A 12,653-nucleotide genomic window follows, 5' to 3' on the forward strand; every position below is an offset into this window, starting at 1 on the left:
GAGCACAGCACCACGCTGCTCTCCGGCATCTCTCCCCTTTCCTGCACCCTGGCAGAGCCCAGTCTGACTCCTCAGCACCGAAAAGGAGCCCAGAGCCCAGCACCGAAGACGAACTCACCCGGGCAGTTGCTGCCTTCCGCATCAGCAGCCGCGGTCTTGCCGTCGGAGCAGCATCCCAGCGGGGTGTTGTAACACGTCGCCCTCTCGACGGCTGGGGTGGACGTTACCTGGCTTTCTTCCACCTCCTCTTCCCCTGCGGGGCATTGAGAGGAGGATTCACCAGCAGGAGGTAAGACCTCACCTCCGCGTTAGAAAATGAGGCTGAGACACAGCTCCACTTCGTCGTGAGAGACGGGGTACGGGTTAGCCCACAACCGACCTGTCAAGCCTAAGAAGCGCACACTCACCGGCAGAGCCTGCCCCGCTAGATTCCTGGTCTCCACTGATGCCCATCTCCTGGTCTCCACTGCCTTCTGCACTGCCCGACTCAACGTAGGCAGGCTGGGTGGTGGCCAGGACCACCGGTGCGGTGGAGAGAGGCCGGACGGTGGTCTTATACACCCCGTGGGTCATCCATGGCGTAGTGGCTGGTCTGGCAGTCGTGACGCGCCTTGTTGTGGGGTGATCTCTTTCAGTAGGCTTGGCTTCCAACAGCAGGGAGCTGGTGGCCAGCTCGGTGGGTTCTGGAGCCCGGGTGGTGAGCCGCAGCGGCGGAGGAAGGATTAATTTGTCCAGGGGTAGGGTGGGCAGCGGTGTGGGTAGTGAGGTGTGGCTTGTGTGAGTGATGGACTCTGAAAGGAGCAGCAAGAGAGGGTAGGTAAGGAGGGGCAGGTCTGGAAAAGGTTGATGGTGACACTGGAAAGAACGTTGTGAACCCTCAGGCACCGGCCCTGGGGAGTGCATCTGCTGCACAATGAGGAACCACAGAGGGAGGCAACCAGACCCAGGACCAGCATCGTGCTGAAGAGCTGGCACTCACCGTGGCACTGCCCCACGTGCTTCACCGTGATGACCTGTCCCTGCCGGCAGGCGATGGTCTTCAGCTGGCACTGGTCCCCGTACGTGACACCATCAGAGCCACACACCTGGGAGGCAGAGGCGAGATGTGAGCTGCGCCTCTATCCTCCTCCAAGCCCTGAGCAAAATAAACCAGTCCCTAAACGCTGGGAGCGGAGGCTTCGCTGGGGTCACTCCGAGGCAAAGAGGTGACAGTCTGCACAGAGGGACCTGATGGTGACCGAACTTGCCCACCTCCTTCTTGTTGGGGGGGAAGAGACATCAGACTCCCGCACCGCCCGTGCCAGCCCGACGCGGCTGAGCTAGCCACGCGTCCCCGTGCACGGCTCGGCCCCCCACGGCTGCCTCCCCTGCGAACCTTGGTCATGTTGGCCTCCGAGCAGAGCGGGGACGGGCACTCGCAGTGGGCAAAGCCATTGACTTCCACGCAGGAGGCCCCGAACTCGCAGCTCATTTCCTCACAGGATTTTGGGGCTGATGGGTCTGCGATAGGGAGAGAAGGGGGAAGAGATGACCAACAAAACACGTAGCAATCATACGGGCTATGCTGGATCAAAATCTCTCTCTCCTCCCAGTGGGCCTTAGCTCTCCCAGGGTCTTGCTAGACCAGTTTAGACCAGTGGACAAGACGGGCTTGTGTGTTACCCAGCAGCAGTACTCAAGCACCCATTTCTCTGTGCTCCCCTCACCTTTCTCACAGCCAGTCATGCCCAGCTTGCTGCCGTTGGGACACTGGTTGCATTTCATGCCGGTGATACCGGTCTTGCAGGAGCACAGTCCGGTCATTTGCTCGCAGTCATCGCGCACCGAGCCCACCGGGTCGCAGTTACAGGCTGGGCGAGAAGGGGAAAAAAAAGACACTGTTTTGGTGGTGGATTTGTGGAGCCAACAGCAGATTCGCTCAGGTCCCCCAGCAATCTAAGAGAAGAGCAACGAGAAGGGTCCAGGAGAGGACCACAATGCTGACTGCTACCCCAAGTCAATGGCAGGAACTTGCCTCCACCCACTGCCCTATGGCTCCTGACCCCACATCTGCTCCACAAAGGGACCCCGGGGCTCATTCACGCTGGGCTCAAGTAGCCCTGCAGAACATCTGGCTAGGGAGCAGGCCCATGGAAGGAGACACCATCTCCTAACCAAGCTGCACCATGGAGGAGCAACAGCATCCGTGCGATGCTTCAGGCCACCCCGCCTCTCCTGCATGGAGCAAGTCATCAAGCTCCGCAAAACCAGCTGACTTCAACAGGACCAACACGAGGGGTGATTGTTTTGAACGGCACGATGCCCCACCGTGCCTCGAGCCCCACGGAGTTGCACGGGACGAGAGGTGACGGCCCAGCCCTGCCCACACTCACGCGTGCAGCCGCTCTTGCTGTCAGTGACGATGCCGCGGAAATTCCAGAAGCCGGGCTCGCAGCGGTCGCACTTCAGGCCCCCCACGCCCGGCTTGCAGGAGCACTGCCCCGTGGCGGGGTCGCAGGCTCCACCGTAAGAGCCGTAGGGGTTGCACTGGCAGGTACCTGCGAGCCAAAGAAAGAGAAAAAGAGCTGAGTGAGGCTGAATCCTGGCCGAGGAGGAGGAGGGAGGATGCTGGGGGCTGCGTCAGGGCGGAGGGACCGACTGCTGAGCCGCCGAGCTGCTCAGCCAGGACGGGAACCCGGCCTCACGCCGGGCAGGAGGAGGTTCCACCAGCTGCTCTCCACACTCCGCCCCAGCTCCAAGGAGGAACTGAATCCTCAGGGATTAACCCGCTTGCTTTGCTGTCATCAAGGACTCCTCTCTCATTAACATCAAAGGGGGAGAAAGCTATTAGAAGTTTATTATTAATTCATTAATTAGGAACTTGATGGAGGGAAATGATCCAAAGATAGACAGCGAGACGCTCCCTTTATCCCCAGGGAGCAGGAGAAAGGGGACACGGCTCCTCCCGCTCTTGGCCAGCACGCACCACACCACCACGCATCCGCTCGTCCACCACCTCGGCCCGCAGCCCGCCCCACGCACCCCCTGCCAGGAGATCTCTGGACATTCCCTGTCTGTTCTTTAAATTCTACAGCACATTAACCAGCACTACATCCTCATCAAGCAGGCATCAGCCAGGCCCAAGCACGGCGCGAATCGTGTCTGCGCGGGGTGATGTGTGTCCCCAACAGCCCCAGCTGTTAAGAGTTCGCTAATGTCTTTCAAAATGCGCCTTCTGCTAGAGTGCTCCCTCCGATAATTATTTAATAAATATTAATGAAACATTTGCCAGCTCAGCTTCCTGCACAGTGCAGTCACCCGCTAGTCGCCGGTCCTGCGGTGGCCGGCAGGATTCCCTAGGTGAGCCCAAAAGCTCTGTCCCACCTCAGCCTGCAGTGCAAGGATACAATCAATATTTCTGTCACTCGGGCCGGTGAAAAACCCTAAACCTCTAGCAATGGGTTGAAAGCACAGAGAGCATGGTCTGGCCCTAGAGACACCTTCTGTTGTGTCCACCACGGACAAGTTCTGAGCCACCGCCCTGTCTTCCTGCATTTCAGAGGGGACTTAGACCTGGAATTTGACTCGGGGCTTTTGAAAAGACAAGAGCATCACTAGTAGGTGCAGAAGGTGAAGCATGCATGCACATCTCCATCTCTTCTTGAGCCTGGGAGGTCACCAGTTGGCTAAGGAACGGGGAGGGTCCACCTTCCTTCGTTTCCCCTGAGATGAGACCCCAAGTCTCCCCTCCACTTGATCCCTCCTGCCTTCCAGCCATCCCTGAAGGTCCTCCGTGGCCCCCCTCAGGGTGGGAACGCAATAGTCACTCACTTGGGCATCCAGCCGCACCCACTCCGAGCGCCAAGGTCATGTTGTCTGGGCAGCATCCGTAGACGGTCTGGCTGCAGTGCACAACCAGGAGAGGCGGCGGGGTTGTGGCAAGGGCTGCAGAGGAAAGCAGAGAGGCACGGGTTATCTCCGGCACGCGGGATGCCGCAGGGGAGTATTGCCAATGCACGGATGGAGCAGCTAGCAGCATTCCTGCAGAACCCCGTGGTTTGCAGAGATGCTGGGAAGGGGTGATGGGGTGAGGTCCTTGGCCAGGTAAAGCACAGGGCATGAAACAGGAATGATGCAGCAGGGATCAGCAAGCCAACGCAGACGCTGCTGTGTCCTTAGTGAGCACTTCCTTGCTTAGGCCCAGGGAAAGGGCACGTGCCACTGCGGGGCACTGGGCTGGGGACCAGCGCACACAGCTCGTGTCAGCCCGGGGGGCTGGCTGCCTCCGGGGGACTCACCGCGGCAGGCTCCTTGGCTAGTGACATAGAGATCCTGGCGTTTTTCACACCGTGTCTTCTTCAGCTCACACTCGTTGGTGTAGGTGACACCATCAGAGCCACACACCTGCCAGGACAGGGAGGGGAACCGCTCAGGGCAGTCCCTGGCACAGGAAGGCAGGTTCCCTATCCATGGGATGCCCTCTCCTGCCCAGGAAGCATGCGGGAAGGCAACCAAGGAGAAGAGAGGAGAGGAGCGAGGACCGCAGCAGGCAGCCCGGAACCGCTCGGCGTGCTTACCGGGCTGCGCGGCACCGCCAGGCAGGTGAAGTCACACACGCAGCGGTCATCCTCTGCGTCCTCGTCCCACCAGCCACCGTACTGCCGGCACCGGTCCTGTTCACACTCGCTACCGTCGCCGGAGCCCGAGCCGCCTGAGCCGCACTCTGCAGCGAAGGAGGATGACGGTGAGAAAGGGCTCGCACCCAGCAGGGAAGGGTTTGGGGAAAAGCTGAGGGGATGGGGCCAAAACCCTCCTTGTCCTGGTGTCAGGGAGAGAAGCAGCCCACAGCTGCACAGCCCCATCCACAGCACAGCAGATCGAACCTCCTCAGCACAGGCAACCCCAGAATCCTGTCCCACATACATTAGGACCTCAGAGAAGATCCCGCACCCTCGGAGAAAGCAATTCTCCCAGCGCCGTCACAAGATTGTGCTAAGCCTAGGCAATGAAAACTGCAAGGGGATGCTTTAGCATGAGGTCTTCCTCCCTAAAGCACCACCGCAGGAGCAAAAACAAGGATGCTGCAGCTACCAGCGCCCCGCAGGCAACCTGGAGATCAGACAGCGCACAGCCACAGACAGCAGAAGGGCTGCCACTTGTCTTAGCGACAGCTTAACTCCGTGCTTTGATCCGGCTCCTTCCCCTTCTCCTGCCCTCCCAAACACACAGCGCGGCTGCTAACACCAACACAGAAACCGGAGCGGAGGAAGGGATGGGGCTTAGGTTTAGTTTCAAGTTCAGTTAGGCAGATATTCTTAACAATATCTCAACGCTGGCCCCAGCCTGGCTGCCTCACCGTAAGACGCTCGGAGCTCCAGCAGCAAGAGAGAGATGTTGCTGATTTCAAAGGCTTCTTAAAAGGGGAAGGTGGAGGGGGAAGGAAAACCTGGCCCTTTTTATTGAGGGATCAAAGGCTGGGCTTTGGCATTACACAGAGAATTATTTAAGATCTTTTCCCAGAGGAACATCAATCTGAAATTCCCCAAGAAGGGCTGTGATCAAACACCATGTTACGTCTTCCCCTCTGACGTCCTTTCCAGCTCGACTACACGTGCAACGAGCCAGAGAATCTCAGCTAGCCAGCTCAGCACGTCAGAGGTTTACACACCTCCTGCATTTAGATTCAGCCAAAAATAACCCACGGGGGCACCCTTTCCCCCGCCTTTCGCAGCCTGAGGAACGGCGGCAACCTACCATCCTCACACGGCCCCATCCTGGTAACCTCAATGCTCTTCTTCTGCTGGCAGGAGGCCACCCGCAGCTCGCACTGATTGTCGTAGGTGAGGCCATCGCTGCCGCACACCCGAGCGACGGGCTGCCTCTCGCAGCGCGGGCACACACACTGCCCGCCCACGCACCGGCTGCCGAAGGAGCACACCGCGCTGCCGCAGGATTCTGTGGGGTGAGAGGGAGGAACCACCGTGAGACGTCGTAGGGACCTTTTAACATTTATTATTGCAAAGACCCTGCCATGGACAACTGCCAGTCCTGAGCATTTCTGATTCCCATCAGCACCCATAGGTGTTGTGTCCAACAGCTTTTTCTAGGACACCAGTAAGAAATCCCATTTATCTCATGGCGTATTTTGACTCCTGCTCACCGTGCCCATGGAGCACCGGGAGTCATCTGTCACACTCGATTGCTCTTCTCTCCCAAATTTTGAGAGCATCGCCATGCACAGAGGTCAGCCTCGGAACACAGACCCAGATGGACAGGTTTTTTGAGGCTCAAAGCATTGCTTTTACTGAAGCAGCATTTCTCCAAATGAAGAACCTAGGCAGGGCTTTTAATTCATTAAGAAATTAGCACAGACAGTTCCCTGTGCTGGGGAGTGGGGACGAAATATATGAGCAAAGAGGAATTAACCCCAGGGGATGGAGGGGAGGGAAAGCTGCTGAGATGAACTCTGTGATCAAACAGACCCTCGATGCTTTCGGTGCTGGTGGTAGGTCTTAACGTGTGTTGAGACCAATTTATTTGCTTGGCTCAATGGACAGGAGTCCAATTTCTTTGTTTGGCTCAGACAAGTAACAAAGAGGGCAGACACCACCTATGACGCACAGCTGGGGTTAAACAGGAGAACCTGCCTGAGAGACTCAAGATGCCCAATTATTGTGACGCCGAAAGTGAAGACCACGCCAGACCGAGTGAAAAGCCTCAGGCAGGGTCTCCGAGTGACCAACCAGTAGCTCCAGCCCAGGGCCAGGCTCCTGGGCGTCCCTGGGCAAGCCCTGTCACTCCAGAGCCGATACCCTCCCGGCAAGTCCGGAAAAGAACCAACAAAGGGTTGGAGAGCTGGGGAGACCCTCCGCAACATCCCCACCCTGGGGTTCCTCTGGTGCCTCCCAGGGCTGACAAATCCATGGGCTGCGAGCGCTACAAACGACCGGCGAGCTGCGGTCGGGCAGCTCCGCGGAGCCTGGCAGCCAGCGGGGCTGAGCGTCCGCTCTCCACAACGCCACCAGCAGCAGCGAGCCCAGGGAAGAAGGGGACCTTGCCAAACTCACTGCAGTCTCCTTGGGCAGCTACCAAAATGTTCGTCTGCTGCGTGCACGCCCGGACGTGGAGCTCGCACTCGCTGCCGTACGTGTTGCCGTCTGTGCCGCACACGGGCTGAGAGGAGGGGACGCACTCCGTGGGGCACACGCACCTTCCCGTCTCCGCCTCGCAGATGGCCCCAAACTGGCACTTGCCACAACGCTCTGCGCAGAGGGAAGAACGAAACCCGTAGGGTTAAAACAACAGGTCAGGCAGGCAACGCTGCCTAATGAAGTGCTAGAGCAGAAATAAAACCCCACTGCGACCTCCTCCCCCAGGTCGAGCCCCTGCAGATGCCGGCAACCTTCTCGGTAGCGGGAGCCGCGGGGCACAGCGCAAGGGAAGGAGCAGGGACGAGGGCTGCAGGAGGAGGGAGAGCCAGGCTCGGAGGCAGAAAGGCAATAATTACTTGGAAATCAGGGCTAGGAGGAACCGCGATGAAATGTCACCGGAGCAGGGGGGCTGAGAGCAATTCTGAGGAGCGATAAATCAGCCCCAGCCTCGGGAGGAGGAGCGCAGCATCGCAGGCAGCGAGCGGCCAGTCTCCCGGGGGAGAGAGGCGGCGGGATTCACACCCGGCCGGTCAGCAGGATGGGAGGAGAAGGTCGGCCGGGAAGCGGGGCACTGTCTTCCCCTCGTTCATCAGGGATGCTGGAGGCACGTGTAACACAGCACCGACCCACAGCGCCCTGCCGCTTCCCGCAGCGGGACCCCGAGCCCGCCTGCTGCAAACACACACGGGCTGGGGTCAGAGCAATTTATTTTCCTAATAACTCACTTGCAAAGGAGCTATCACCCGCTGCAGGAGAGACCGGACTCCAGCCAGCACGTCTCCTCTCTCCTCACTCCTGCGTAGCAATTCCCGGCTTCGTTTTCTCCTTCAAACACCCCTCTTCCCTCCCCGCCGTCCAATTCACAAGGAATTTGGCTCAAAGATGGGTTTTTTTTCTTATTTTTCTTTCACACAGCAGCTGCTGCCTTTGCATGGGGGAGGGAAGATGCAGCAACCCCCCGCTCGGCCGGCGCAGACGGTTGGCCGGGAGGTTTCTATCTACGGCACAAAGCTCGCAGCCACGCTGGGGCTCTGCGGGTCGGAGAGGGGCTGCAGACAAGGGCAGCTCTTTCCCACAGGGCACTCAAAGCGCGTGTGCCCGACGGCCGAAGCATTTGCATCCTTCGCTGTCGCTGCGGAGAGTCGGTACCCGCATTTTCTTCCGACCTGAATCCCACTGGGATGCTGTGCTGCAGCGGGGAGCTCTGCACATTGGAAGCGGGGGGGATATCTTCCTTTTCTGAAGGAAGGTTCTTCCTTTTCTTTGCTGTCTCAAAGCCCTTACAGCTCAGGAGTGTGTTTGCAAACACAGCTCAGTGGGGTGATGACTGTAAGGGATCAAGCTTGGCTTTTACAGGGGCACTGCTGCCTCACACACACCGGCCTTAGGTGGAGAGATAGGCACCAGCTCCTGACACCCAGCCAGGGGCAGAAAGACCGTATTTTGACAGAACCACAGTGAGCTCAGCCCTCCCTGACCAACCTGGCAGATTTTTGTCCTGGGAGAACCCAGCTAGCCCGGGTTTCTGACTGGCAAAGCTGGGCCGGCACGAAGGGAGAGCCTGCAGATGGAATGGCTGTGTACAAGTTTGAGTTGCGCGCGGCGGCAACCAAAGCACAAAAATACCCCAACAGCCCTGTCTCCCCATGGATGGGGCCACGCTTGTGCCCAAGACACCTCCCAGCAAGCAAACCCAGCCGTGGCCGGCAGCGTGAGGAGGAGGAACCCCCGCAGATGGGCTCTTACCGCAGGGTCCCTTGTGCTTCACTTTGATCTCCCGCTTGAGGACGCAGGCCATGGAGTCCAGCTCGCAGGGGTTGCCGTAGGTGCGGTTGTCGCTGCCGCAGACGGGGTCGTAGCGGCCCTGGCACACCTGCTGGCACTCACACACGGCCTCCTGGTTCTTCACCACGCAGGTGGCCCCGAAGGTGCACTCCACGCTCAGGCACGGGCTGGGCGTGCCCAGGTCTGCAGAGGGGACAGGAGAGAAGAAAAGCACCGGTCTCAGCTCGCCGCTTCCCCGGCTCCCCCGTGGCACTGTGCACAGCAACGCATGCCAGCATCCCCAGCCGCAGGCCCACGCCGGCTTCCCCCCTCAAGCCGTGGCGAACGCACAGAGCTCCGGGCCTCGGCATCAGCCCTGCGCCCTCCATGCCATCCCGACATGCCCGGCTCAGCCCCTTCCCCATGCTTGGCAGAGGTTAGGGATGGGAAGCAGGCACAAGGTCTCCTCCCTGCACGCCATGAACAGGACTCCCGCCTCATCTCCTCTGTCCCATCCCCATCCCAGCTACGTTCTGTCCCGAAGGGTTGGCCAGAGGTGGGATCAGCCCCGCTGGCACTTCTTTTCCCGGGCAGCAGCGGTGCCACGAGCCTGCCCGTGAAGTGGGATCTGACTGACCAGCTCCGTGGCAGAGGGCAGGGCAGGAGGCAGCAGAAAGCCCTCCTCAGCGTGGGTCTCAGTGCCTCCAGGACACTCACTGCATCGTCACGCAGTCCTTGGCACCGGCTGCCGAACCCTTGGTAGCCAAAAAGCTCACACAGGGATCTTTCCTTTCACTGAAGCCTCACATACTCAGAATCATTGTCCCCTGAACAGCTCAACCTGATGGCCCTGTGGCCATAGCCAGGAGGATCTGGCTGGAGGGGACACCTACAGCCCCGAGGCTCCCTGGGGACGGGTAATGCCCCCCGGCACGGGTTGCGGGCCACAGCGGTCCCCTCTGCTCATGCGCTGGAGCTGCTTCATCAAAGTCAGCAGAGCAAACTGGCACCTGCCCAGTGAGATGAGGTGAGCGGCCAACCCTGAAGAGGTTGTGCTTCCCTCCAGGAACGCCCTCCACCATCCAGAAGCCAAGACAGGCAGCTCAAAGGCAGGACCGGCCATGCTGGGAGAGACCCAGCACTGCCCAGTGACCCTTTCTTGTGACTCAAGCCCTGAGGAGCCGGGGCAAGGAAAGGACGCAAGTTTAATCCGTGCCGAACACTGACAAGGACACACGACAAAACGGATGTGGGGAACGGACAACGCGGCCGGGGCGAGATGGATGCAACAGGCAGACACAGCGCAGCCCTGCCGACATCAAAAAGCGAGGCAGGCACAGAGCCGGGGCGCGGTGGGAAAGACAAAGCCCTCCGGAGCCCGCAGAGTGGACAGGGGCAACTGGTCCGTCTTCCTCCCCTGCTAGGACCGAGGTGGCATATCTCCTGGACAGCTCAGGCACATACGGCCGCTACTTCATCCCAGCCTTTTCAACTGTGTCCCCAACTTCCCTGCAGCTGAAGAGTCTACGAGCAATTCCCAAGGACCAGGAACCGCTCCCTGCTACGCTCAGCCCTGTGACGCTGCCCACATCTCCTGCTTGTGTTTCCCTTTTTAATAAAACACAGGGACGCACACCCGCATGGAAAAAAAGCACCTCTGGTGGGAACAAGCAGGCAGTAAGGACGCAAGGAGCTAGGCATGAAGCAAGTACCTTGGTTCATTTGACATCCAAATTCACGCTCTCGCCTTGGGGAGCAAGTAAGCGGCGAGTGAGAGCGCAGGGCCTGATGGAGAACACTGCCCTGACATTTCTCACCCTTCGTAAGCAAGCAAACCTGCAGAGATGCAGCACGTGAAGCTTCTTCACAGCCTGAACCTCAGCCTGGGAGATTTCCCACCCAGCCCCGGGCACCTGCAGATGTCAAGGGGAGTTCTGGCATCAGTTTGGATGCGGGTGGATATAACGGGGACCTACCGAGCAAGGACCTTCAGCTGTGCTATAATCAGGACCTGCTCTGATTCCTGGCCCTTCTCCACTTTGTAGGCAGGGGAACTGAGGCACAGAGCGAAAACGCTCATTCTGCACCCTGATGGACTCAAGGGCACGATCCCTCACGCGCTGCCAAGCCGTGCAGAAACCTAACCAAGCCCTTGGGGACACCAAGCTCTCCTGCAAGCCTTGCCTGTGGACGGCTATGGGGAAGGGGCTCTGAACTCATCCCGCCCCATCCATCTGCGCCCGTGACACCCAATGAGCTCCAGCACCAGCTCCAGAGGGAAACACTCTTAGAGAAGAACCACATCTGAGCACAGACAGCTCCTCAGTGCTTCCAAAACACGTGGTGCTTTGCTGGGCACTGGAGAAGGGAGCTGTGATCCCTGCAGAGCCCCTGCCCCACTGGGCTTGGACGGACGAGCGGGACACACGCTATGGAGAGCGAAGGGACAAGCATCACAGTCCTAGGCAGGCAGAAGTCTCTGGGGAAAGAGGAGGCGGGGAAGAAAGGGGGGGTTAGTTGGGGGTAAAAAGGAGAGGTAAGATCAACCAGGAGCAGTCCAGAGTGATGTAGCAGCCGAAGAGGGGCTCGCTAAGGATTGAGGGGCTCACAGCACCCACCTCTGCTCCCACTCTCATTCGCCTCGGAGGGTCAAGCCACAGCAAGCACCGGACAAGACCCCACTGCACTGCAAGGCATTTCCATTCCAGCTGGGAGTGTTTGGGGCGAGGGATGGGAGCAAAACCAGGGCAATTTCTCCATCCCAAGGGCTCTCAAGCAAAACTAGAGAGGAGGGGAGCAGTGAGAAGAGGCCAGGACTGTCACTGGCTACGGAGAAGGGGAGAAAGCCGACCTCCTAGCAGAGATGTCCGGGTAGGGAGCAGAAGGGTGCTGCGAGGACACAATTCCTTCCTCCAAACAGGCAACACTGTAAAACACAAGACACAGACGAAAAAAGGAAAGAAAGAGAGAAAGAGAGAGCGGAGGGAGAAAGAGAGCGGAGGAGAGAGCAGAGAGAGGCGGGGAGGAAAAGACAGATGCAGCTACAGACACCTTCCCTCCACCTCCTGTCCACACGGGTCTCATCCCATCCCTCCTTTCTCAACCGCCCCATCATGGTGTAAAAGTAGAGAAGGATTAAAAACAAGGCCTGAACTGTTTTGTTTGGCTTTGCCTCCTTTGCCTTGCTGCTGGAAAAGACAGCAGCAGAGCTTAGAGTCCATTAGATGCTTTCCTACGCTGATGGGGAGGACAAAGGCTTGCCCACACCTCGTGGTGGCTCGCTACACGGCAGCCTGGAGCTGTCATGACTTTGAAATCCAAGGCTTTGGCCAACAGAGCCCCAGCTTTGATTTACTTGCCCCAGACGACTCGCTTTGTCTGCTGCTACCCCAAAAAAGGATGTAGCTCCTGAAAGCAGATGTGTGCATCTGCTGTCCTCACCTAGACAAAGAGAAGTTGGGGAAAAGCTAAAATAAAAGCGAGTAGGATGGAGAGAGGAACGGCAGGTGCATAGGGAGAGTCCCAGACTCGCCCGCACGCAGGGCTTCCTGGCAAGGCTTGCTGATTGCCATCCAGCATCAGCTTCCCGTGGACATGGAGGACTGGCCCAGGTTGCCCAGAGAGGCGGTGGATGCCCCATCCCTGGAAACATTCCAGGCCAGGTTGGACGGGGCTCTGAGCAACCTGATCCGGTTGGAGATGTCCCTGCTCCTGGCAGGGGGGTTGGACTGGGTGGCCTTTAAAGGTCCCTTCCAACCC

General features: G+C 58.8%; 1 protein-coding gene across 5 annotated transcripts in view; it reads right to left on the bottom strand.

Moving 5' to 3' along the window:
* The window catches only part of AGRN (agrin), a 99,604-nt gene that overhangs the window by 20,643 nt on the left and 66,308 nt on the right, over positions 1-12,653 (bottom strand). For all 5 annotated transcript variants that reach the window (XM_086764550.1, XM_086764548.1, XM_086764552.1 and 2 more), the window contains 12 exons: positions 8,877-9,098; positions 7,047-7,241; positions 5,734-5,934; positions 4,557-4,702; positions 4,278-4,383; positions 3,811-3,924; positions 2,373-2,537; positions 1,707-1,850; positions 1,376-1,500; positions 980-1,085; positions 408-791; positions 119-253 (listed from right to left, as the gene is read on the bottom strand). In XM_086764550.1, coding sequence (XP_086620676.1) covers positions 119-253; positions 408-791; positions 980-1,085; positions 1,376-1,500; positions 1,707-1,850; positions 2,373-2,537; positions 3,811-3,924; positions 4,278-4,383; positions 4,557-4,702; positions 5,734-5,934; positions 7,047-7,241; positions 8,877-9,098 — 2,043 coding nt within the window. The remainder of the gene's footprint in view (positions 1-118; positions 254-407; positions 792-979; positions 1,086-1,375; positions 1,501-1,706; positions 1,851-2,372; positions 2,538-3,810; positions 3,925-4,277; positions 4,384-4,556; positions 4,703-5,733; positions 5,935-7,046; positions 7,242-8,876; positions 9,099-12,653) is intronic.

The sequence above is a fragment of the Chlamydotis macqueenii genome, chromosome 21 (genome assembly GCF_036417535.1).
Source record: "Chlamydotis macqueenii isolate bChlMac1 chromosome 21, bChlMac1.mat, whole genome shotgun sequence".
NCBI classification, from domain to species: domain Eukaryota; kingdom Metazoa; phylum Chordata; class Aves; order Otidiformes; family Otididae; genus Chlamydotis; species Chlamydotis macqueenii.